The sequence below is a fragment of the Amblyraja radiata genome, chromosome 15 (genome assembly GCF_010909765.2).
Source record: "Amblyraja radiata isolate CabotCenter1 chromosome 15, sAmbRad1.1.pri, whole genome shotgun sequence".
Classification (NCBI taxonomy): Eukaryota; Metazoa; Chordata; class Chondrichthyes; order Rajiformes; family Rajidae; genus Amblyraja; species Amblyraja radiata.
The window spans coordinates 53,808,644-53,834,529 of NC_045970.1; the positions used below are offsets into that span (position 1 = coordinate 53,808,644).

Here is a 25,886-nt window from a genome sequence, read left to right on the forward strand (position 1 = left end):
AAACAGAGCAGGAAGAAATACAAGAATAGAGGAGAAAGACTGGCAGTGATCAGATGGGCCAAATGGCCGCTCAATGTACATTGCATGCAGAGAGACACAGGGTTCACAACAGCACTTATTTATTTGTCACTGATCCAAGACATTAAATTCCCGACCACTTATAGGAGTTAGTAACAACATCGGAACAAACCCCAACTGTGTCTAGCGACCAAGGTTCACTCCTGGGTGTGATGAACATCAGCAGTACGCGCACAGTCCAACACCAGCAGTCGCTTGTGGACTTGCAACTGGACTCAGCAACCGTGATGGTTAAACAGTGAACCAAAAACTTACTTCAAATGCCCGCGCCCCCACCCAGTGTGAACGAGCTGGTGTCAACAGCTCAGATAATCAAGTGAATCCCTTCCCACACACGAGACAGCTGAGTGGCCTCTCCCCCAGTGTGAATTCTCTGGTGGGTCACCAGATTAGATTTACCAGTGAATCTCTACCCACAGTTTGGAGAGGCAACTGGTTTCTCCACAGCGTGAACTCGCTGGTGGGTCACCAGTTGGGAATATTGTGTGAATCCCAACCCACACCCGGAGCAGATGAACGTCCTCTCCCCGGTGTGAATTTGCTGATGTGTCATCATGCTGGTCAAATGAGTAAACCCCATTCCACAATCAGAGCAGGTGTACGGACTCCCCCCAGTGTGAATTCTGCTGTGTCTCAGTAACGCAGATGAACGAGGGTACCCCTTCCCACACACAGTGCAGGTGAACGGCTTGTCCCCACTGTGAATTCTCTGGTGCGTCTGCAGTGCGTCCGAGTCAATGAATCCTTTCCCGCACTCGGGGCAGGTGAACGGCCTCTCCACCATGTGAGTTCTGCGGTGTCTCAGCAACGCAGATGAACGAGTGTATGCTTTCCCACACTCGGTGCAGGTGAATCGCTTCTCCCCGCTGTGAATTCTCTGGTGCATCAGCAATGCGTCCGCGTCAACGAACCTCTTCCGGCACTCGGAGCAGATAAACGGCCGCTTGTGAATTCTCTGGTGCACCAGCAACGCAAAGGAATGAACAAATCCCCTCCCGCACTCGGAGCAGATGAACGGCCTCTCCCCGCTGTGAATCTTCTGGTGTCTCGCTAACGAACACGATTGAGTGAATCCCTTCCCGCACTCGGGGCAGATGAATGGCCGCTTGTGAATTCTCTGGTGTGCCACCAACGCAAATGAATGAACAAATCCCTTCCCACACTCAGAGCAGGTGAACGGCCTCTCCCCGGTGTGAATTTTCTGGTGCCTCACTAACGTATACGATTGAGTGAATCCCTTCCCACACATGGAGCAGGTGAACGGCCTCTTCCCGGTGTGAATTCTCTCGTGCGCCACTAACGCAAAGGATTGAACGAATCCCTTCCCGCACTCGGAGCAGATGAACGGCCTCTCCCCGGTGTGAATTCTCTGGTGCCTCGTCAAGTGGCCTGCTTGAGTGAATCCCTTCCCACAATCGGGACAGACAAATGGTTTCCCCAGAGCGTGATCTTGCTGGTGGGTCACCAGGTGGGGAGATTGAGTGGACCCCTGCTCACACTCAGAGCTGGTGGATAATATCTCCATGCTGTGAACTCCCCGGCGTCTCGTCAGCTCAGTGAATCCCTCGCAAGGTGCTGGCGAACCGAACGACACTGCGGATCTGATGGGTTGAGTTTGAGATTCCCCAACACAAATCTTCTGCTTGTTCTACCTTGAATAAAAGAGTTCACAATAAACATTAACAGATTAAGACGAGTGCGTCAGAAGAGGTGATTTTAGTGTCAACGGTGAGCCTTGTCACAAAGCGGTGGGTTACGCATGGCTTGCTCTTTACACCAGGAACACCTTGCGTTGAAGTGCCGTCCCTTCCACTTCCCGAGGGAATTCACCTCCATCATCAAGGACACGGTCTACATCCAACCCAGGAAGACATCTGTCTAGCACTGGCCAACAAACACCAGTCAGCGTAGTAGACGAGTAGAAAGAGGGACATGTGGCACTATATTAGGACATCCAAATTCTTTAGGGAACAGGGGTTCCCCTCACCCATCATAGATGATATGATGCTCCCACAGCTCCACCCTTGCTCCCCCTCCCCCCAGTCGCAACAGGGGCCCTAGTCCTCCCTTCCTAGATCTCACCTTCCACCCCATCAGTCATCGCATACAACACATAATCCACTGATGTTTTTCGCCACCTCCAGCGGGATCGCATCACGAGTCACATCATCCCATCCCCACCCCCTTTCCGCAGAGACCGTTCCCTCCTCAACCCCCCTGGTTAACTCATCCCCTCCAACCCCCTCCCCAGGTTCCCCTCTACCGCAGGAGATGCAACACCTGTCCCTGTATCTCTTCCCTTGATTGTGTCCAGGGCCCGACAGACGTTTCAGCTACGGCAGAGATTCACTTGCACCTCCACCAACCTCATCTACTGTATCCATTGTTCCAGGTGTGGAATCTTACACATCAGTGAGACGAAACGTAGACCAGGAGATCGTTGGCTGAACACCTTCGCTCAGTCCGTCTGGGCCTACCCGATCTCCCAGTTGCCAAACACTTTTATTCCCCCTCACATTCCCACACTAATCTTTCTGTCCTGGGCCTCCTCCGTGATCAGAGTGAGGCCAAATGGAAATTGGAGGAACAGCACCTCATATTTCGCTTGGGCAGCTCACAACCCAGCGGTATGAACATTGATTTCTCCAATGTCAAGTAACCTTTGCATCCCCTCTCTCTCCGTCCCTCCCCCAGCCTGGTCAATGTACTAGTTTCACTGTCGTCCTCGTGAGTTCCATACTCTGCAACTCGTTTTCATCTAACCCACAGCTAACAATGGCTTTTTCCCTTAACCATTGATACTTTTTTTGCATACCATTCATTCATGTGTTGTTCTCTTGTTCCCCTTTCTCCTGACTCTCTCTGAAGAAGAGAGTCTGACCCTCACTCACCTATTCCTTTTCTCCACAGATGCTATCTGACTGAGTTACTCCAGCCATTTCAGACTACATTGAATACTTTTGTAACTTTGTCGGCTCCCTATACATGGCATGCTGGAGTATTGTACGCAAAACAAAGAATTTCACAGTGCCTAGTATCAATCAATCAATCAATCTGGGACACACACCACACTGGCCACACTCTCATTTCACTCCTGCCATCGAGAAGACGGTATAGGAGCCTGAAAACTGTAACGTCCTGGTTCAGGAGCAGCCTCTTCCCGACAACCATCCGCTATAAGATCTTTGACAACAACCTCCAAATAAACTCCGAACTGCATAGACTGGGGAACAGTCTGGAGACTGCAAGGTGACTTGGATAGGCTGGGTGAGTGGGCAAATGTTTGGCAGATGCAGTATAATGTGGATAAATGTGAGGTTATCCATTTTGGTGGCAAAAACAGGAAAGCAGACTATTATCTAAATGGTGGCCGACTAGGAAAAGGGGAGATGCAGCGAGACCTGGGTGTCATGGTACACCAGTCATTGAAAGTGGGCATGCAGGTGCAGCAGGCAGTGAAGAAAGCGAATGGTATGTTAGCTTTCATAGCAAAAGGATTTGAGTATAGGAGCAGGGAGGTTCTACTGCAGTTGTACAGGGTCTTGGTGAGACCACACCTGGAGTATTGCGTACAGTTTTTGGTCTCCAAATCTGAGGAAGGACATTATTGCCATAGAGGGAGTGCAGAGAAGGTTCACCAGACTGATTCCTGGGATGTCAGGACTGTCTTATGAAGAAAGACTGGATAGACTTGGTTTATACTCTCTAGAATTTAGGAGATTGAGAGGGGATCTTATAGAAACTTACAAAATTCTTAAGGGGTTGGACAGGCTAGATGCAGGAAGATTGCTCCCGATGTTGGGGAAGTCCAGGACAAGGGGTCACAGCTTAAGGATAAGGGGGAAATCCTTTAAAACCGAGATGAGAAGAACTTTTTTCACACAGAGAGTGGTGAATCTCTGGAACTCCCTGCCACAGAGGGTAGTCGAGGCCAGTTCATTGGCTATATTTAAGAGGGAGTTAGATGTGGCCCTTGTGGCTAAGGGGATCAGAGGGTATGGAGAGAAGGCAGGTACGGGATACTGAGTTGGATGATCAGCCATGATCACATTGAATGGCGGTGCAGGCTCGAAGGGCCGAATGGCCTACTCCTGCACCTAATTTCTATGTTTCTAACACCTCCGCTCAGAACGTCGTAACCTACCTGATCTCCCGGTGGCTCAGCACTTCAAATGCCTCTCCCAACTTCAATCTAACCTTTCTCCCTCCCCTTCCCAGTTCATCCACTAGTCCTACTGTCACCGCCTACTTTCTATCTTTGTTCCGCCCGACATCACTCAAGAAGGGTCTCGACCCGAAACGTCACCCATCCCATCCCATCTCTCCATAGATGCTGCCTCACCTGCTGAGTTACTCCAGCATTTTGTGTCCACCTTGGGCAGACTGTGTCTCGTGCACTATTATTGCTTGTTTATATATTTATATACGACCGTGTCCCCGGGGACCGCACCGATTCTCCCCGCAGCCGGGGGCCGCTCCTCAGGCCGGGCCTCGGTGTTGACTGATCCCGCGCCCGGATCCCCGCTCCTGCCCTCGGGAGTTGTTTTGTCCACGGACCGAATGTGCGACTGGGCCGCACCCACTTCCGGGTCTCTCCGCGCCTGCGCGCTTGGTATCGCCTGCAACATAGGGCGAGTTCTGGGGCGCGGGCGTTTCTGGGTAAAGAGGGCGCCATGGACACGACCTGAAATCACCGGCTCAACGTTCCCCAATGGGCAGCAGACACTTGGTCCTCGTATGTGGAGGGTGTGCAGTCAATTTAACCACAGCGACCTCTCACAAACGACGTGATCGATTACTTGCAAAACCATCGCACTTACAAGTGCCGGAAATCCCAACTATTACACATGAATCAATGGCAGTTTTCACCCTCCCTCCCCAGAGTAAACAGAGGAGGAAGAAATACAAGAGCATTCATACTGAATTGGATGATCAGCCATGGTCATATTGAATGGCGGTGCAGGCTCAAAGGGCCGAATGGCCTACTCCTGCACCTATTTTCTATGTTTCTATTCCGGAGAAGTCATCAGAAGAGAAAGACTGTCAGTGAGTGACCAGATGGGCCGAGTGGCCTACATTGTATGCGTAAACAGAACTCATTTATTGGTAGACCGTGGGCCGAGGTGCTTTTTCTTTTCATTTCATGCCCCAAATCACGTATCTACCTGTATTTATAACATATTAGACTAAGTGGGACCCGTTGGGTCCCAGTCACCATGGGGAGGGTGTGTGGTGGTGGGGGGTGTGGGGATGTGTGTATGTGGGCGGAAGGGGTCTGCGAGGGGGGGGGGGGAAGGAGGGCTGTGGGAGGGGGTGTGTGTTGGCGGGGTGAAGGATGTGGGAGGTGGTGTGTGGCTGGGGTTTGTGGAGGGGAGGTGTGTGTGTGGGCGCGGGGGTATGTGTGGGCAGGGGTGGAGAGGGGTTTTGGGCAGGGCGTGTTGTGGAGGAAGGGTTTGTGGGTGGGGGAGGATATGTGGGAGGGACGGGTGAGTAGGAGGGAGGGGTTTGTGGGGGGGGGGGCAGGGGGGAGGGAGTGTGGTGGGGGGGGGGGTGGGGCAGGGAGGAGGGAGTGTGGGGGCAGAGACATAAGCGAATGGCTTACGGTATCACAGTAGAGGGGGGCAGGAGCCAGTGAGGGGGACCAGAGGGGGTTGGGGGTGCAATGGGGACTCACAGCGGTCGCAGGTCGCTTCGTTGGTCGTTCTCCTCCGCCGGGATCAGAATCTCCGCTTTCCGATTGGCAACATCGACGCCACCTCTGACTCCGCGCTGGCTGCGTCGGGCCATTTCCGGTCCCTCCATCTAAAAATTGTATCCAGATGGAGATCTCCGCCGGCCATCCAGAACCTCCCGCAGCTGCAGTAAAGACGCGATGGCGCCGGTAGGGGAGGGGCCGTCCCGCGGAGTGACAGTAGAAGGGACGAATCCGCGCGGCGCTGAATGGCAGGAGAGGAAATCGATCTGCGCACGAACGGTTTTAAAACCTCGATAACTCTTACCAGCTTCCAGCTATCAGAACGAAACTTGGTACAATCGCAGCATAGGAGAGCTATAGGAGTGCTGAAGGCGGCCCTGGGCCAAGCTGATCAGCTGGGGGTAAGATAGGGGGGGGGTCAATCAGTCTGTCGGCCTGCCGGTGGGTGCTGTGAGGCGTCGGTTGAGCTGATGGCTGGCCGGTGTCGCAGTGAGCGGGCGGACGGACGGAGCCAGCGCAATGCGGGTGCTGAAGGCGGCCAGGGCGGCGTGCAGGACAGTGCTGCTCTCCACCATGTTGACATTCAGTGTAATCGTGGCATTGGGTAGGCTGCTGCTGATGGTTCTGAAGGGCATGCTGGACGAGGTGGACCCGCTGAGCGGCCACACATAAGGAGCCCGCAGCCGACCCCAAAGCGGCTCCAGTTCCAGCCGTGGGCAGTTCTGGGAGGGGAGCAAGTTAGGGTTAGGCATTTTCCTCTCAGTGGAAGATGCCTAAGCCTTCCCCCAGCCTGGCAGTCAGTGGGGTTCAGTAAACTGGGGAACACACAGGATCTGCCCTCACCCATTAATTACGCAAGTTCAGGAGCCGGTGAACCCCGTATTCAATGTTCCCGTATACAGCTAAATATTACTGAGCAGAAGAGTGCGCTGTTACTCTTTCTAATTAGCTTAATTAATTAATCAACTATTTGCACTGATGAATTATGAATTCTTTATCGATGATGTTTTATCCAAATCTGTGCCAAATTTCAAGTAGATACCAGACAGGGTCACGAAGGTTGAACTAAAGCCCTTTTTGACACCTCGGCCCACGGCCTATTTTCACATATCCAAGATATGTGTCGTAATATATCAGCAGTAACCATAGAGTCCAACACCAGCAGTCACTTGTGGACGCAACAGGATTTAACAACCGAGGCAAATTCCTTGTATGTATACATACTTGGCTAATAAAATGTATTCAATTCAATGCAATTCAATTAATGACAGTGGCGCAGCGGTAGAATTGCTGCCTTACAGCGAATGCAGCGCTGGTGACCCAGGTTCGATCCTGACTACGGATGATCTATGTACGGAGTTTGTACGTTCTCCCCATGATCTGCTTTGGTTTTCTCCGAGATCTTCGATTTCTTCCCACACTCTAAAGACGTACAGGTTTGTAGGTTAATTGGCTTGTGTAAAAATTGGCCCTTGTGGGTGCAGGATGATACGGTTCACTTCTTAATAAACAGACAACTCACAAAAACGTTAGTTCGACCAACTCGAGCTTTACTGAACATCAACTGGGAAGTGATGGGGACACACCAGTCAAGTAAGCAACACAGACACTTGACTTCCTCCGTGCCACCACTTCAATCAACAAAGAGTTTCATGGTGTTTTATACTTTGTGTGATTGTCACTTAGTCACATTCCAAAGGCATCGGTCATTGTCTCAAAATACTTCACTGAGACAAGTATGGGCTTGTCTCTCTCATCAATTGGCAGACACATACCGCTCATTGTCGCAATACACAGCAATCTGAGGCAAGCCCGGGCTTGTCTCTCTCTCTTATCAATCCACCGAAGAAAGCCTGCTTGAGACGAAATATAAGCTACAACCTAGTCAAGTATTCCACTGTGTCTTTTATATATTTAAAAGCATTTAACCTTTTCATTGATAGTGTTAATATGCGGGAATTGCTGGTCAGTATCTCTAAACAAACCAGAAACTTAATTAAACTTTCTCCCCCAGTGTGAACGAGCTGGTGTGTCAATCGTTCAGATATTCGAGTCAATCCCAGCCCACACACTAGACAGGTGAATGCTCTCTCCCCAGCATGAATTCTCTGGGGGGGTCACCCGGTTAGACTTACTGGTGAAACCCTACTCATGGTTGGGAGAGGCAAATGGTTTCTCCACAGCGTGAATTCGCTGGTGTGTCTTCAGGTTAGAAGATTGAGTGAATTTCTTCCCACACTCAGAGCAGGTGAACGGCCTCTCCCCTGAATGAATTCTCTGGTGTACCACTAACACAGATGATCGAGAGAATCCCTTCCCACACTCAGAGCAGGTGAACGGACGCTCTCCAGAGTGAATTCTCTGGTGTTTCAGTAACACAGACGACTGAGTGAACCCCTTCCCACACTCAGAGCAGGTGAACGGCCGCTCTCCAGAGTGCATTCTCTGGTGTGTCAGGAACACAGACGCCTGAGTGAATCCCTTCCCACACTCAGAGCAGGTGAATGGTCTCTTCCCAGGGTGAAGGTTGAGATGTTTTTGTAAAGTCGATGAATGTGCGAATCCCTTCCCACAATCGGGACAGACAAATGGTTTCTCCCCAGTGTGAATTCGCTGGTGGGATACCAGGTTGCAAGATTGGTTGAATCCCATCCCGCACTCGGAGCAGATGAACGGCCTCTCCCCGGTGTGAATTCTCTGGTGAATCTTTAGGTTGTTTGCTACAGTGAATCGCTTCCCACAATCGGGACAGGCAAATGGTTTCTCCTCCGTGTGAACTCGCTGGTGGGACACCAGTTGGGAAGATTGGCTGAATCCCTTCCCGCACTCGGAGCAGGTGAATGGCCTCTCCTCCGTGTGAATTCTCTGGTGTCTCAGTAACTGAGATGAACGAGTAAATCCCATCCCACATTCAGAGCAGGTGAATGGCCTCTCTCCAGTGTGAATTCGCTGGTGTATCTGTAACTCAGATGATCCAATGAATCTCTTCCCACACTCAGAGCAGACAAACGGCTTCTCCCCCGTGTGAATTCTCTGGTGCAGCAGCAACTTATATGATCCAATGAATCCCTTCCCACATTCAAAGCAGGTGAACGGCCTCTCTCCAGTGTGAATTCGCTGGTGATTCTGTAACGCATATGATTCAATGAATCCCTTCCCACACTCAGAGCAAGTGAACGGCCTCTCTCCTGTGTGAATACGCAGGTGCCTCTTCAGTAGATACGATTGATTGAACCCCTTCCCACAATCGGGACAGGTAAGCGGTTTCTCCACAGTGTGAACTTGCTGTCGGGTCAACAGGTGGGAAGATTGGTTTAATCCCTGCCCACACTCAGAGCTGGCCAGTAATGTCTCCATGCTGTGACCTGTCTGGCGTCCGGGCGGATCAGCTGACGCAGTGAATCCTCCCACACGTTCAGGCGCCGGTGAAATAAACGAGTTAGAGATTCCTGAACATCAATCCTCTGCTTCTTCTACCCTGTAAAAAGAGTTGACCATAAATTAACAGGTAAAGATCTGTCCGGGTCGGGACCCTTCCTCTCACCGCTCAATCCGTGCATTCGATGCGCTCACGCCGCCGGGGACCGCATCGATTCTCCCCGCAGCCGGGGGCCGCTCCTCAGGCCGGGCCTCGGTGTTGACTGATCCCGCGCCCGGATCCCCGCTCCTACCCGCCGCCGATCCTCCGGAGTCTTTTGTCCACGGATCACATGCGCGCCTTGTCCGCACCACTTCCGGGCTCTCCGCGCCTGCGTGCATGGTATCGGCCGCAACATAGGGAGAGTTCTGGGGCGCGGGTGTTTCTGGGTGAAGACGGCGCCATGGACATGATCTGTAATCACCGGCTCAACGTTCCCCAATGGACAACAGCCACTTTGTTCTTGTATGTGGAGATTCTGCAATCAATGTAACACAGCGACCTCTCTCGTCGATGACTTGTAAAATCATTCCACTTACAAGTGCCGAATGTCGGACCTATCAGACTCACGAACCAATGAAGTTTGAGTTTGAATAAGTTTAGAAACATAGAAAATAGCTGCAAGGAGGAGGCCATTCGGCCCTTCGAGCCAGCACCGCCATTCATTGTGATCATGGCTGATCGTCCCCTATCAATAACCCGTGCCTGCCTTTCCTCATATCCCTTGACTCCACTAGCCCCTGGAGCTCTATCTAACTCTCTCTTAAATCCAGAACTTGAGAGATGAGTGACAGAGAGAGAGGGAGCAAGGTAGAGAAGGGGAGGGGTAGAGTAGTAGAGAGAGAGAAGGAGAGGGAGGAGGAGGGAGCGAGTGAGTGGTAGAGATCTAATGCAAGTGAGAGCTAGTTAAAGCAAGTTGTTGAAAGTTTTGGGAGAGGAGGGAGGGATGGGGGAAAGCAAGTGGGGCAGAGAGAGGGAAAGAGAGAGAGACGGGTTGGGTAAGTGTTGGCAAGTGTTGAGTAAGTTTTGGGGAAGTTTAGAGATTGAATTGGAATGCTTTGGAAAGGTTGTGGGAGGCAGAGAGTGAGGGAGAGAGAGAGGGAGCTTTGTCTATGTAAACGTCATTTATAATCAACAAGTTGCCATAAGTTCGCCGACTTTGAATCTGTTAATAGGCCAACACAGTACTATTAGTACAAACGGGGAATTACAGACCAGTTAGCCTGACTTCAGTGGTGGGAAAGATGCTGGAGTCAATTATTAAACAGGTAATAATGGGGCATTTCGATAGCAGTAAAAGGATTCATCCAAGTCCATGGAATTCTCTGCCACAGAAGGTAGTTGAGGCCAGTTCATTGGCTGTATTTAAGAGGGAGTTAGATGTGGCCCTTGTGGCTAAAGGGATCAGGGGGTATGGAGAGAAGGCAGGTACAGGATACTGAGATGGATGATCAGCCATGATCATATTGAATGGCGGTGCAGGCTCGAAGGGCCGAATGGCCTACTCCTGCACCTATTTCCTATGTTTCTAAGTCAACATGGATTTTTGAAAGGGAAATCATGCTTGATTAATCTTCTGGAATTTTTTGAGGATGTGACAAGTAAAATGGATGAAGGGGTGCCAGTGGATGTAGTGTATCTAGACTTTCAGAAAGCCTTTGATAAGGTCCCGCATGGGAGACTGGTGACTAAAATTAGAGCACGTGGTATTGGGGGTAGGGTGTTGACATGGATAGAAAATTGGTTGGCAGACCGGAAGCAAAGAGTAGGAGTGAACGGGTCCTTTTCAGAATGGCAGGCAGTGGCGCCTGGAATGCCGCAAGGCTCGGTGTTGGGGCCGCAACTGTTTACCATATATATTAATATTTGGAAGAGGGAATTAGGAGCAACACTAGCAAGTTTGCGAATGACACAAAGCTGGGTGGCAGTGTGAACTGTGAAGAGGATGTTAGGAGGTTGCAGGGTGACCTGGACAGATTGAGTGGGCAGATGCGTGGCAGATGCAGTATAATATAGATAAATGTGAGGTTATCCACTTTGGCGGCAAAAACAAGGGGGCAGATTATTATCTGCATGGGAGGTACACAAAAATGCTGGAGAAACTCAGCGGGTGCAGCAGCATCTATGGAGCGAAGGGGATAGGCAAAGTTTCAGGCCGAAACCCTTCTTCAGACTGATAGGGGGTAGGGGGAGGCGGGGAGAAGAAAGGAAAAAGGAGGAGGAGGAGCCCGAGGGCTGAGGGAGAGGTGGGAAGGGGAGGGTTAACTGAATTGTGAGAATTCAATGTTCATGCCACCAGGATGCAGACTACCCAAGAGGTATGAGGTGAGTATGAGCACCATATGAGGTGCTGTTCCTCCAAATTACGGTGTGGGAGGTGGTGTGTGGCTGGGGTTTGTGGAGGGGAGGTGTGTGTGTGGGCGTGGGGGTATGTGTGGGCAGGGGTGGAGAGGGGTTTGGGCAGGGCGTGTTGTGGAGGAAGGGTTTGTGGGTGGGGGAGGATATGTGGGAGGGACGGGTGAGTGGGAGGGAGGGGTTTGTGGGGGGGGGGGCAGGGGGGAGGGAGTGTGGTGGGGGGGGGTGTGGGGGCAGGGAGGAGGGAGTGTGGGGGCGGGTGTGGGGGCAGAGACATAAGCGAATGGCTTGCGGTATCACAGTAGAGGGGGGCAGGAGCCAGTGAGGGGGACCAGAGGGGGTTGGGGGTGCAATGGAGACTCACAGCGGTCGCAGGTCGCTTCGTTGGTCGTTCTCCTCCGCCGGGATCAGAATCTCCGCTTTCCGATTGGCGACATCGACGCCACCTCTGACTCCGCGCTGGCTGCGTCGGGCCATTTCCGGTCCCTCCATCTAAAAATTGTATCCAGATGGAGATCTCCGCCGGCCATCCAGAACCTCCCGCAGCTGCAGTAAAGACGCGATGGCGCCGGTAGGGGAGGGGCCGTCCCGCGGAGTGACAGTAGAAGGGACCAATCCGCGCGGCGCTGAATGGCAGGAGAGGAAATCGATCTGCGCACGAGCTGTTTTTAAGATTTTAAAACCTCGATAACTCTTACCAGCTTCCAGCTATCAGAACGAAACTTGGTACAATCGCAGCATAGGAGAGCTATGGGAGTGCTGAAGGCGGCCCTGGGCCAAGCTGATCAGCCGGGGGTAAGGTAGGGGGGGGGGGTCAATCAGTCTGTCGGCCTGCCGGTGGGTGCTGTGAGGCGTCGGTTGGACTGATGGCCGGCCGGTGTCGCAGTGAGCGGACGGACGGACGGAGCCAGCGCAATGCGGGTGCTGAAGGCGGCCAGGGCGGCGTGCAGGACAGTGCTGCTCTCCACCATGTTGACATTCAGTGTAATCGTGGCATTGGGTAGGCTGCTGCTGATGGTTCTGGAGGGCATGCTGGACGAGGTGGACACGCTGAGCGGCCACACATAAGGAGCCCGCAGCCGACCCCAAAGCGGCTCCAGTTCCAGCCGTGGGCAGTTCTGGAAGGGGAGCAAGTTAGGGTTAGGCATTTTCCTCTCAGTGGAAGATGCCTAAGCCTTCCCCCAGCCTGGCAGTCAGTTGGGTTCAGTAAACTGGGGAACACACAGGATCTGCCCATACCCATTAATTACGCAAGTTCAGGAGCCGGTGAAACCCGTATTCAATGTTCCCATATACAGCTAAATATTACTGAGCAGAAGAGTGCGCTGTTACTCTTTCTAATTAGCTTAATTAATTAATCAACTATTTGCACTGACGAATTATGAATTCTTTATCGATGATGTTTTATCCAAATCTGTGCCAAATTTCAAGTAGATACCAGACAGGGTCACGAAAGTTGAACTAAAGCCCCTTTTCACACCTCGGCCCACGGCCTATTTTCACATATCCAAGATATGTGTCGTAATATATCAGCAGTAACCATAGAGTCCAACATCAGCAGTCACTTGTGGACGCAACAGGATTTAACAACTGAGGCAAATTCCTTGTATGTATGCATACTTGGCTAACTAAATGTATTCAATTCAATTCAATTAATGACAGTGGCGCAGCGGTAGAATTGCTGCTTTACAGCGAATGCAGCGCTGGTGACCCAGGTTCGATCCTGACTACGGATGATCTATGTACGGAGTTTGTACGTTCTCCCCATGATCTGCTTTGGTTTTCTCCGAGATCTTCGATTTCTTCCCACACTCTAAAGACGCACAGGTTTGTAGGTTGTGTTCAAGAAGGAACTGCAGATGCTGGAAGATCGAAGGTACACAAAATTGCTGGAGAAACTCAGCGGGTGCAGCAGCATCTATGGAGCGAAGGAAATAGGCGACGTTTCGGGCTGAAACTCTTCTTCAGACTGATGGGGGGTGGGGGGGGAGAAGGAAGGAAAAGGGGAGGAGGAGGAGGAGCCCGACGAGGGCGGGCGGATGGGAGGGTGGGAGGAGACAGCTAGAGGGTTAAGGAAGGGGAGGAGACAGCAAGGGCTAGCAAAATTGGGAGAATTCAATGTGGCTAGCAAAATTGGGAGAATTCAATGTGCTAGCAAAATTGGGAGAATTCAATGTGCTAGCAAAATTGGAGGAACAGCACCTCATATTCCGTCTGGGGACCTTGCGTCCGGATGGCATTAACATTGAATTCTCCCAATTTTGCTAGCCCTTGCTGTCTCCTCCCCTTCCTTAACCCTCTAGCTGTCTCCTCCCACCCTCCCATCCGCCCGCCCTCGGGCTCCTCCTCCTCCTCCCCTTTTCCTTCCTTCTCCCCCCCCACCCCCCATCAGTCTGAAGAAGGGTTTCGGCCCGAAACGTCGCCTATTTCCTTCGCTCCATAGATGCTGCTGCACCCGCTGAGTTTCTCCAGCAATTTTGTGTACCTCAGGTTTGTAGGTTAATTGGCTTGTGTAAAAATTGTCCCTTGTGGGTGCAGGATGATACGGTTCACTTCTTAATAAACAGACAACTCACAAAAACGTTAGTTAGACCAACTCAAGCTTTACTGAACATCAACTGGGAAGTGATGGGGATACACCAGTCAAGTAAGCAACACAGACACTTGACTTCCTCCGTGCCACCACTTCAATCAACAAAGAGTTTCATGGTGTTTTATACTTTGTGTGATTGTCACTTAGTCACATTCCAAAGGCATCGGTCATTGTCTCAAAATACATCACTGAGACAAGTATGGGCTTGTCTCTCTCATCAATTGGCAGACACATACCGCTCATTGTCGCAATACACAGCAATCTGAGGCAAGCCCGGGCTTGTCTCTCTCTCTTATCAATCCACCGGAGAAAGCCTGCTTGAGACGAAATATAAGCTACTACCTAGTCAAGTATTCCACTGTGTCTTTTATATATTTAAAAGCATTTAACCTTTTCATTGATAGTGTTAATATGCGGGAATTGCTGGTCGGTGTATCTCTAAACAAACCAGAAACTTAATTAAACTTTCTCCCCCAGTGTGAACGAGCTGGTGTGTCAATTGTTCAGATATTCGAGTCAATCCCAGCCCACACACTAGACAGGTGAATGCCCTCTCCCCAGCATGAATTCTCTGGGGAGGTCACCCGGTTAGACTTACTGGCGAAACCCTACCCATGGTTGGGAGAGGCAAATGGTTTCTCCACAGCGTGAATTCGCTGGTGTGTCTTCAGGTTAGAAGATTGAGTGAATTTCTTCCCACACTCAGAGCAGGTGAACGGCCTCTCCCCTGAATGAATTCTCTGGTGTACCACTAACACAGATGACCGAGAGAATCCCTTCCCACACTCAGAGCAGGTGAACGGACGCTCTCCAGAGTGAATTCTCTGGTGTTTCAGTAACACAGACGACTGAGTGAACCCCTTCCCACACTCAGCGCAGGTGAACGGCCGCTCTCCAGAGTGCATTCTCTGGTGTGTCAGGAACACAGACGCCTGAGTGAATCCCTTCCCACACTCAGAGCAGGTGAATGGTCTCTTCCCAGGGTGAAGGTTGAGATGTTTTCGTAAAGTCGATGAATGTGCGAATCCCTTCCCACAATCGGGACAGACAAATGGTTTCTCCCCAGTGTGAATTCGCTGGTGGGATACCAGGTTGCAAGATTGGTTGAATCCCATCCCACACTCGGAGCAGATGAACGGCCTCTCCCCCGTGTGATTTCTCTCATGCACCACCAACGCAAAGGATTGAGCAAATCCCTGCCCACACTCGGAGCAGATGAACGGCCTCTCCCCGGTGTGAATTCTCTGGTGAATCTTTAGGTTGTTTGCTACAGTGAATCGCTTCCCACAATCGGGACAGGCAAATGGTTTCTCCTCCGTGTGAACTCGCTGGTGGGATACCAGTTGGGAAGATTGGCTGAATCCCTTCCCGCACTCGGAGCAGGTGAATGGCCTCTCCTCCGTGTGAATTCTCTGGTGTCTCAGTAACTGAGATGAACGAGTAAATCCCATCCCACATTCAGAGCAGGTGAACGGCCTCTCTCCAGTGTGAATTCGCTGGTGTATCTGTAACTCAGATGATCCAATGAATCTCTTCCCACACTCAGAGCACACAAACGGCTTCTCCCCTGTGTGAATTCTCTGGTGCAGCAGCAACTTATATGATCCAATGAATCCCTTCCCACATTCAAAGCAGGTGAACGGCCTCTCTCCAGTGTGAATTCGCTGGTGATTCTGTAACGCATATGATTCAATGAATCCCTTCCCACACTCAGAGCAGGTGAACGGCCTCTCCCCGGTGTGAATTCGCTGGTGCCTCTTCAGTAGATACGATTGAGTGAATCCCTTCCCACAATCGGGACAGGTAAACGGTTTCTCCACAGTGTGAACTTGCTGTCGGGTCAACAGGTGGGAAGATTGGTTTAATCCCTGCCCACACTCAGAGCTGGCCAGTAATGTCTCCATGCTGTGACCTGTCTGGCGTCCGGGCGGATCAGCTGACGCAGTGAATCCTCCCACACGTTCAGGCGCCGGTGAAATAAACGAGTTAGAGATTCCTGAACATCAATCCTCTGCTTCTTCTACCCTGTAAAAAGAGTTGACCATAAATTAACAGGTAAAGATCTGTCCGGGTCGGGACCCTTCCTCTCACCGGTCAATCCGTGCATTCGATGCGCTCACGCCGCCGGGGACCGCACCGATTCTCCCCGCAGCCGGGGGCCGCTCCTCAGGCCGGGCCTCGGTGTTGACTGATCCCGCGCCCGGATCCCCGCTCCTACCCGCCGCCGATCCTCCGGAGTCTTTTGTCCACGGACCGCATGCGCGCCTTGGCCGCACCACTTCCGGGGTTCTTCGCGCCTGCGCGCTTGGTATCGGCTGCAACATAGGGAGAGTTCTAGGGCGCGGGTGTTTCTGGGTAAAGCGGGCGCCATGGACATGATCTGTAATCACCGGGTCAGCGTTCCCCAATGGACAACAGCCACTTTGTTCTTGTATGTGGAGAGTCTGCAATCAATGTAACACAGCGACCTCTCTCGTCGATGACTTGTAAAATCATTCCACTTACAAGTGCAGAATGTCGGACCTATCAGACTCACGAACCAATGAAGTTTGAGTTTGAATAAGTTTAGAAACATAGAAAATAGCTGCAAGGAGGAGGCCATTCGGCCCTTCGAGCCAGCACCGCCATTCATTGTGATCATGGCTGATCGTCCCCTATCAATAACCCGTGCCTGCCTTTCCTCATATCCCTTGACTCCACTAGCCCCTGGAGCTCTATCTAACTCTCTCTTAAATCCAGAACTTGAGAGATCGAGTGACAGAGAGAGAGGGAGCAAGGTAGAGAAGGGGAGGGGTAGAGTAGTAGAGAGAGAAGGAGAGGGAGGAGGAGGGAGCGAGTGAGTGGTAGAGAGAGCTAATGCAAGTGAGAGCTAGTTAAAGCAAGTTGTTGAAAGTTTTGGGAGAGGAGGGAGGGATGGGGGAAAGCAAGAGGGGCAGAGAGAAGGAAAGAGAGAGAGACGGGTTGGGTAAGTGTTGGCAAGTGTTGAGTAAGTTTTGGGGAAGTTTAGAGATTGAATTGGAATGCTTTGGAAAGGTTGTGGGAGGCAGAGAGTGAGGGAGAGAGAGAGGGAGCTTTGTCTATGTAAACGTCATTTGTAATCAACAAGTTGCCATAAGTTCGCCGACTTTGAATCTGTTAATAGGCCAACACAGTACTATTGGTACAAACGGGGAATTACAGACCAGTTAGCCTGACTTCAGTGGTGGGAAAGATGCTGGAGTCAATTATTAAACAGGTAATAATGGGGCATTTGGATAGCAGTAAAAGGATTCATCCAAGTCCATGGAATTCTCTGCCACAGAAGGTAGTTGAGGCCAGTTCATTGGCTGTATTTAAGAGGGAGTTAGATGTGGCCCTTGTGGCTAAATGGATCAGGGGGTATGGAGAGAAGGCAGGTACAGGATACTGAGATGGATGATCAGCCATGATCATATGCTCGAAGGGCCGAATGGCCTACTCCTGCACCTATTTTCTATGTTTTTAAGTCAACATGGATTTATGAAAGGGAAATTATGCTTGACTAATCTTCTGGAATTTTTTGAGGATGTGACAAGTAAAATGGATGAAGGGGTGCCAGTGGATGTAGTGTATCTAGACTTTCAGAAAGCCTTTGATAAGGTCCCGCACGGGAGACTGGTGACTAAAATTAGAGCACATGGTATTGGGGGTAGGGTGTTGACATGGATAGAAAATTGGTTGGCAGACCGGAAGCAAAGAGTAGGAGTGAACGGGTCCTTTTCAGAATGGCAGGCAGTGGCGCCTGGAATGCCGCAAGGCTCGGTGTTGGGGCCGCAACTGTTTACCATATATATTAATATTTGGAAGAGGGAATTAGGAGCAACACTAGCAAGTTTGCGAATGACACAAAGCTGGGTGGCAGTGTGAACTGTGAAGAGGATGTTAGGAGGTTGCAGGGTGACCTGGACAGATTGAGTGGCCAGATGCAGTATAATATAGATAAATGTGAGGTTATCCACTTTGGCGGCAAAAACAAGGGGGCAGATTATTATCTCCATGGGAGGTACACAAAAATGCTGGAGAAACTCAGCGGGTGCAGCAGCATCTATGGAGCGAAGGGGATAGGCAAAGTTTCAGGCCGAAACCCTTCTTCAGACTGATAGGGGGTAGGGGGAGGCAGGGAGAAGAAAGGAAAAAGGAGGAGGAGGAGCCCGAGGGCTGAGGGAGAGGTGGGAAGGGGAGGATACAGCAAGGGTTAACTGAATTGTGAGAATTCAATGTTCATGCCACCAGGATGCAGACTACCCAAGAGGTATGAGGTGAGTATGAGCACTATATGAGGTGCTGTTCCTCCAAATTACGGTGTTGCTCACTCTGGCCGTGGAGGAGGCCCAGGACAGAGAGGTCGGATACGGAATGGGAGGGGGAGTTGAAGTGCTGAGCCACTGGGAGGTCAGGATGGTTAGAGCGGACCGAGCGGAGGTGTTTGGCGAAACGATCGCCAAGCCTGCGCTTGGTCTCACCGCTATAGATCAGCTGACATCTAGAGCAGCGGATGCAATAGATGAGGTTGGAGGAGGTGCAGGTGAACCTCTGTCGCACCTGGAACGACTGCTTGGGGCCTTGAATGGAGTTGAGGGGGGAGGTAAAGCGACAAGTAAGGGAAAGTGCCCGGGGAGGGGGTGGAGCGGGAGGGAAGGGAAGAATTGACAAGGGAGTTACGGAGGGAGCGGTCTTTGTGGAAGGCAGACAGGGGGGGGGGGGGGGAGATGGGAAGATGGGAAGATGTGGCGAGTGGTGGGGTCACGTTGGAGGTGGCGAAACTGACGGAGGACTATTTGTTGTATGTGCCGGCTAGTGGGGTGAAAGGTGAGGACCAGGGGGACTTGTTGCGAGTTGGGGGGATGGGGAGAGAGCGCAGTGTTGCAGGGTATGGAGGAGACCCTGGTGCGAGCCTCATCTATAGTGGGGGAGGGGAAACCCCGTTCCCTGATGAATGAGGACATTTGCGATGCCCTGGAGTGGAACACCTCATCCTGGGAGCAGATGCGGCGTAAACGGAGGAATTGGGAATAGGGGATGGAGTCCTTACAGGAAGCAGGGTGGGAGGACGAGTAGTCAAGATAGCCGTGGGAGTCAGTGGGTTTATAGTGGATGTCGGTAAGAAGTCTATCACCTGCGATGGAGATAGTGAGGTCAAGGAATGGTAGGGAAGTGTCGGAAATGGTCCAGGTGTATTTGATTGCCGGTTGGAAGTTGGTGGTGAAGCGGATGAAGTCAGTCAGTTGTGTGTGGGTGCAGGAGGTGGCACCAAAGCAGCCGTCGATGTAACGGAGGTAGAGGTCGGGGATGGGGCCATGGTACGCCTCGAACAAGGATTGTTCGAAGTAACCGACAAAGAGGCAGGCGTAGCTGGGGCCCATGTGCGTGCCCATAGCTACGCCTTGTATTTGGAGGAAATGGGAGGAGTCAAACTAGAAGGGGTTAGGTTAGGTAAGGGGGAGGTGCCGCGAGACCTGGGTGTCCTTGTACACCGGTCACTGAAAGTTGGCTTACAGGTAAAACATAGAAAATAGGTGCAGGAGTAGGCCATTCGGCCCTTCGAGCCTGCACCGCCATTCAATATGATCATGGCTGATCATCCAACTCAGTATCCTGTACCCTGCCTTCTCTCCATACCCCCTGATCCCTTTAGCCACAAGGGCCACATCTAACTCCCTCTTAAATATAGCCAATGAACTGGCCTCAACTACTTTCTGTGGCAGAGAATTCCAGAGATTCACCACTCTCTGTGTGAAAAATGTTTTCCTCATCAGCAGGCAGTGAAGAAAGCTAATGGATTGCTGGCCTTCATAACAAGAGGACTTCAGTATAGGAGTAAAGAGGTTCTTCTGCAGTTATATAGGGTTCTGGTGAGACCACATCTGGAGTGTTGTGTACAGTTTTGGTCTCCTAATTTGAGGAAGGACATCCTTGTGAATGAGGCAGTGCAGCGTAGGTTCACAAGATTGATCCCTGGGATGGCGGGATTGTCATATGAGGAAAGATTGAAAAGACTAGGCTTGTATTCACTGGAGTTTAGAAGGATGAAGGGTAATCTTATAGAAACATATAAAATTATAAAAGGACTGGACAAGCTAGATGCAGGAAAAAAGTTCCCAATGTTGGGCGAGTCCAGAACCAGGGGCCACAGTCTTAGAATAAAGGGGAGGTCATTTAAGACTGAGGTGAGAAAAAACGTTTTCACCCAGAGAGTTGTGAATTTATGGAATTCCCTGCCACAGAGGGCAGTGGAGGCCAAGGCACTGGATGGATTTAAGAGAGAGTTAGATAGAGCTCTAGGGGCTAGTGGAGTCAAGGGATTATGGGGAGAAGGCAGGCACGGGTTATTGATAGGGGACGATCAGCCATGATCATATTTTCTATGTTTCAATTGATAGACACATTTCAACAGCACAGGTCATTGTCTCAATACACGGCAATCTGAGACAATCCCGGACTTGTCTTTCTCTTATTAATCCACCGGAGGAAGCCTGCTTGAGATGAAAATATAAGCTACAACCTAGTCAAGTATTCTACTATGCATCTTTTATATATTTAAAAGCATTTAATAATTTTCATTGATAGTGTTAATATGCGGGAATTGCTGGTCGGCGCAGACCCGGTTGTCCGAAGGGCCTGTTTCCACAATGTACCTCTAAATGAACCAGAAACGTATTTAAACTTTCTCCCTGGTGTATCAATCGTTCAGATATTCGAGTAAATCCCAGCCCACACACTAGACAGGTGAATGCTCTCTTCCCAGCATGAATTCTCTGGGAGGGTTACCCGGTTAGACTTACTGGTGAACCCTACCCATGGTTTGGAGAGGCAAATGGTTTCTCCACAGCGTGAAGTCGCTGGTGGGTCTTCAGGTTAGAAGATTGAGTGAATTTCTTCCCACACTCAGAGCAGGTGAACGGCCTCTCCCCTGAGTGAATTCTCTGGTGTCCCAGTAACGCAGATGACTGGGAGAATCCCTTCCCACACTCAGAGCAGGTGAACGGACGCTCTCCAGAGTGAATTCTCTGGTGTATCAGTAACACAGATGACTGAGTGAACCCCTTCCCACACTCAGAGCAGGTGAACGGCCGCTCTCCAGAGTGCATTCTCTGGTGTGTCAGGAACACAGACGCCTGAGTGAATCCCTTCCCACACTCAGAGCAGGTGAACGGTCTCTTCCCAGGGTGAACGTTGAGATGTTTTCGTAAAGTTGATGATTGAGCAAATTCCTTCCCACAATCGGGACAGACAAATGGTTTCTCCGCAGTGTGAACTCGCTGGTGGGATACCAGGTTGCAAGATTGGCTGAATCCCTTCCCGCACTCGGAGCAGGTGAACGGCCTCTCCCCCGTGTGAATTCTCTCATGCACCACCAACGCAAAGGAGTGAGCAAATCCCTGCCCACACTCGGAGCAGGTGAACGGCCTCTCCCCGGTGTGAATTCGCTGGTGGGTCTTCAGGTTACTTGCTACAGTGAATCCCTTCCCACAATCGGGACAGGCAAATGGTTTCTCCGCAGTGTGAACTCGCTGGTGGGACACCAGTTTGGAAGATTGGCTGAATCCCTTCCCGCACTCGGAGCAGGTGAACGGCCTCTCCTCTATGTGAATTCTCTGGTGTCTCAGTAACTCAGATGAACGAGTAAATCCCTTCCCACAATCAGAGCAGGTGAACGGCCTCTCTCCAGTGTGAATGCGCTGGTGTATCTGTAACGCATATGAATCAATGAATCTCTTCCCACACTCAGAGCAGAAAAACGGCCTCTCCCCTGTGTGAATTCTCTGGTGTAGCAGCAACTGAGATGAACAAGTAAATCCCTTCCCACATTCAGAGCAGGTGAACGGCCTCTCTCCAGTGTGAATCCGCTGATGTATCTGTAACGCATATGATTCAATGAATCCCTTCCCACACTCAGAGCAAGTGAACGGCCTCTCTCCAGTGTGAATTTTCTGGTGCCTCTTCAGTTGGCACGATTGAGTGAATCCCTTCCCACAATCTGGACATGTAAGCGGCTTCTCTGCAGCGTGAACCTGCTCGTGATTCCTCAGGTTGCGAGAATGTGTGAATGCCTTCCCACACTCGGAGCAGTTAAACGGCCTCTCGCCGGTTTGAACTCGCGGGCGTGTTGGCAGCCTCTGCCCGGTGTGAATCTGCTGGTGCCACTTTAGCTGGCTCACCCGAGTGAATCCCTTCCCACAATCGGGACAGGTAAACGGTTTCTCCACAGTGTGAACTTGCTGTCGGGTCAACAGTTGGGAAGATTGGTTTAATCCCTGCCCACACTCAGAGCTGGCCAGTAATGTCTCCATGCTGTGACCTGTCTGCGTCCGGGCGGATCAGCTGACGCAGTGAATCCTCCCACACGTTCAGGCGCCGGTGAAATAAACGAGTTAGAGATTCCTGAACATCAATCCTCTGCTTCTTCTACCCTGTAAAAAGAGTTGACCATAAATTAACAGGTAAAGATCTGTCCGGGTCGGGACCCTTCCTCTCACCGGTCAATCCGTGCATTCGATGCGCTCACGCCGCCGGGGACCGCACCGATTCTCCCCGCAGCCGGGGGCCGCTCCTCAGGCCGGGCCTCGGTGTTGACTGATCCCGCGCCCGGATCCCCGCGCTTACCCGCCGCCGATCCTCCGGAGCCTTTTGTCCACGGACCGCATTCGCGCCTTGGCCCCATCACTTCCGGTCTCTCCGCGCCTGCGCGCTTGGTATCGGCTGCAACATAGGGCGAGTTCTGGGGCGCGGAGGCTTCTGGGTAAACAGTGCGCCATGGACATGATCTGAAATCACCGGATCAACGGTCCCCAATGGACAACAGCCACTTTGTTCTTGTATGTGGAGAGTCTGCAATCAATGTAACACGGCGGAAATTCCAACGATGTTACGCATGAACCAATGGCAGGTTTCAGCCTCCCTCCCCAGAGTAAACAGAGGAGGAAGAAATACAAGAACATTCCAGAGAAGTCAACAGAAGAGAAAGACTGGCAGTGAGTGACCAGATGGGCCGAGTGGCCTACATTGCATGCGGAGACAAGGGGTTCTCAACAGAACTCATTTATTTGTAGACCATGGGTCGCCGTGCTTTTACATTTCATTTTAAGGTCAAAGGTCAAAAACTTTATTTGCCATTTGTGCTTACACACATAGGAACTCTTGTGCGGTTGTTCAGAGTCAAGTCAAGTCAAATTAAAAAGACACACAGAAAGACACATAATCTATAAAAACATATACTTCTCTAAAAATAAAAAATAAAGTGCCTAAAACCCTATATAAAGGGGAAAGTGAGTGCATTGTAAATTGCACAAACCCTATATAAAAGTGTCGATTGCATTGTAAATTGCACAGGCCCAGGAGACAATATAATATGATATAATATGATATGCTATGAGGTAGGTCAGGACATCAGTTCATTTTGTTTTGGCCAAGAGTCTCACTGTGGCAGGGAAGAAGCTCTTAAAAAAGCGTGTTCTGTTTGTGGCGATGCTGTCCGCTCGTCTGTGCCTGAGGTTGTATGTGCAGTTTTTGTGTTTGAGCAGGGAGTGAGCTGGATGTAGTGTGTCTCTGATGATTCTCTCTGCTCTTTTTTGACAGCGCTGTGTGTAGATTGTGTCCATGGAGGGGAATTCCGTTCTGATAATCCTCTCTGCAGTCTTTATGACTCTTTGCAGAGCCTTCCTCTCTGTCTGTGTGGTGTTTCCATACCACACCGTGATGCCTGTGGTGAGGATGCTCTCTATCAGTCCTTTGTAGACCTGGGTGAGAGGGCGACAGTGCAGACCAGCTTTTCTGAGCAGCCTGATGAAGTACAGTCTCTGCTGGGCTTTTTTCACTGTGGCAGCAGTGTTCAAAGTCCAGTTCAGATCTGATGTTACTTGTATTCCCAGGTATCTGTAACTGTCAGCCCTCTCCACCACAGTCCCCTTGATGATGAGGGGCTGCAGGGGGGGTGGATTTTTTCTGAAGTCCATTATTATTTCTCTTGTCTTGTCTGTGTTGAGGCTTAGGTCGTTCACCTCACCATAGGCAAAAATGTCGTTCACCGGACTCCTGTAGCCCGACTCGTCCCCCCCCTTGATGAGGCCCAGGATGGTGGTATCATCCGCATACTTAATAATGATGGTATTTTACTGGGTGGAGACACAGTCGTGTGTGTACAGGGTGAAAAGTTTGGGACTGAGACAGCAGCCTTGTGGTGATCCTGTGCTGACGGTGAGCTCTGCAGACACCCTCCTTCCCATCCTCACCACCTGTGGTCTTTCAGTTACGAAATCCAAGATCCAGTTGCAGGTGGTAGTCGGGATGCCGAGGTCTGTCAGCTTCTCAGTCAGCCTGCCCGGGCGAATGGTGTTAAAAGCCGAGCTGTAATCCAGGAACAGCGTTCTGACGTATGTTCCTCTGCTGTCCAGGTGTTGCAGGATGTGGTGTAGAGCAATGGCCACTGCGTCGTCCACTGAGCGGTTGGGGCGGTAGGCGAACTGGAGGGGGTCGATCGTGCCCGGGACCATGTGATTGATGTGTGTGAGAACCAGTTTTTCTAGACACTTCATGGCAACTGGCGTGAGTGCCACTGGCCTGAAGTCATTCAGGGTGGATGGGTTAGGTTTTTTTGGAACTGGTACAATGGTGGAAAATTTAAAAATACGGGGGACCACTGCTTGGTTTAAAGACAGATTGAAGATGTCTACATACACTCCAGTGAGTTGTTCTGCACAGGCCTTCAGAACTTTAGGAGGGACGCCATCTGGTCCCACAGCCTTGTGGGGGTTCACCTGCCTCAGAGCTTTCAGGACCTGTGTGGGTGTCACCTGAAAGACAGTGTCCGTGGGGTTACAGGGGGCTTTTGAGGGAGTGTCTGTGTTCAGTCTGTCAAACCTGGTGTAGAAGGTATTAAGGCTGTCTGGGAGGGTGACATCCTGGGGGCCTGTGGTTGGTACTGTTTTCTTGTAGTTTGTGACTGCTTGGATTCCCTGCCACATACTGCGTGTGTTGTTACTTAGGTAAAAGCTTTCAGGTTTTTGGGAATAAGCCCTCTTTGCAGCTCTGATGGACTTCTGTAGCTCGTACCGGGCTTTCTTGTGACCAAAATCATGTATCTACCTGTATTTATAACATATTGCGTAAAAATATTATAGAAATCATACCTGAAACTCGTCAGCGGACGGTGGAGGCTTTCAAGAGAGTTAGATAAAACTCTTAAGGATAGCGGATTTAAGGGCTATGGAGAAAAGTAATTGTCCAACCAAAGCACATTTGACATTGTGTTGACAATTGACCAATCACGCGCTTTGTTTCATGCTAGCTAGGCAGCGAGCACACTGGGATCATATCTGCCTCCCAATAACATCACAACAATAGCAAGGTTTTGAAGGAAGAAAGGTAATGCTAACCACTGGCTGATAATTAGTTTTACAATTGATTGATCTTTGTAAAGTTATGATGTTCTGAACTGTGAAATAAAAATGATCAATAAAAATGTCGAGCTAGGGTCAGAGTCAGGGTGAGGGTTAGGGTTAGGCATTTTCCTCTCAGTGGAAGATGCCTTAGCAGGGCTCTCAGTTTACTTTTTTTTCTCTATTGCTAGCTGGGCAACCTGGGCAACTTTTTATGAATGAATGAATGAATGAATGAATGAATGAATGAATGAATGAATGAATGAATGAATGAATGAATGAATGAATGAATGAATGAATGAATGAATGAATGAATGAATGAATGAATGAATGAATGAATGAATGACTGAATGA

General features: G+C 50.7%; 3 protein-coding genes across 9 annotated transcripts in view; all 3 read right to left on the reverse strand.

The window, feature by feature from the left end:
• LOC116981521 (gastrula zinc finger protein XlCGF26.1-like) overlaps positions 1-9,186 on the reverse strand; it is a 101,014-nt gene extending 91,828 nt beyond the window's left edge. The window contains exon 1 of the mRNA XM_033034587.1: positions 9,107-9,186. The gene's annotated coding sequence lies outside the window, so the exon portion shown is untranslated. The remainder of the gene's footprint in view (positions 1-9,106) is intronic.
• Positions 106-22,748, reverse strand: LOC116981530 (zinc finger protein 229-like). 7 transcript variants are annotated; one of them, XM_033034610.1, is made up of 3 exons: positions 7,968-9,158; positions 7,193-7,195; positions 106-1,445 (listed from the first exon to the last, which is right to left on the reverse strand). In XM_033034610.1, exons 1-3 carry the CDS (start codon positions 9,128-9,130, stop codon positions 488-490), a joined length of 2,124 nt encoding a protein of 707 aa, XP_032890501.1. In that variant the 5' UTR covers positions 9,131-9,158; the 3' UTR covers positions 106-487. The 7 variants fall into 7 exon arrangements, with proteins under 7 accessions (XP_032890501.1, XP_032890500.1, XP_032890499.1 ...); XM_033034609.1 differs by lacking the exons at positions 106-1,445; positions 7,193-7,195 and adding exons at positions 11,354-11,357; positions 14,784-16,349 and having other exon boundaries at positions 7,738-8,958; XM_033034608.1 differs by lacking the exons at positions 106-1,445; positions 7,193-7,195 and adding an exon at positions 14,889-16,349 and having other exon boundaries at positions 7,738-8,899.
• On the reverse strand, positions 20,919-22,322 carry LOC116981638 (gastrula zinc finger protein XlCGF57.1-like; the record flags this gene model as incomplete). The annotated part of the gene is made up of 1 exon (XM_033034724.1): positions 20,919-22,322. A coding segment is annotated over one exon (1,374 nt), but the record flags the coding sequence as incomplete, so codon positions are not given.
• Positions 22,749-25,886: the final 3,138 nt, after the last annotated feature.

What these genes read in the sequence shown, in the direction of transcription:
- LOC116981530 (XM_033034609.1), bottom strand. Translation starts at nt 16,043, where the DNA reads ATGGAGACATTACTGGCCAGCTCTGAGTGTGGGCAGGGATTAAACCAA.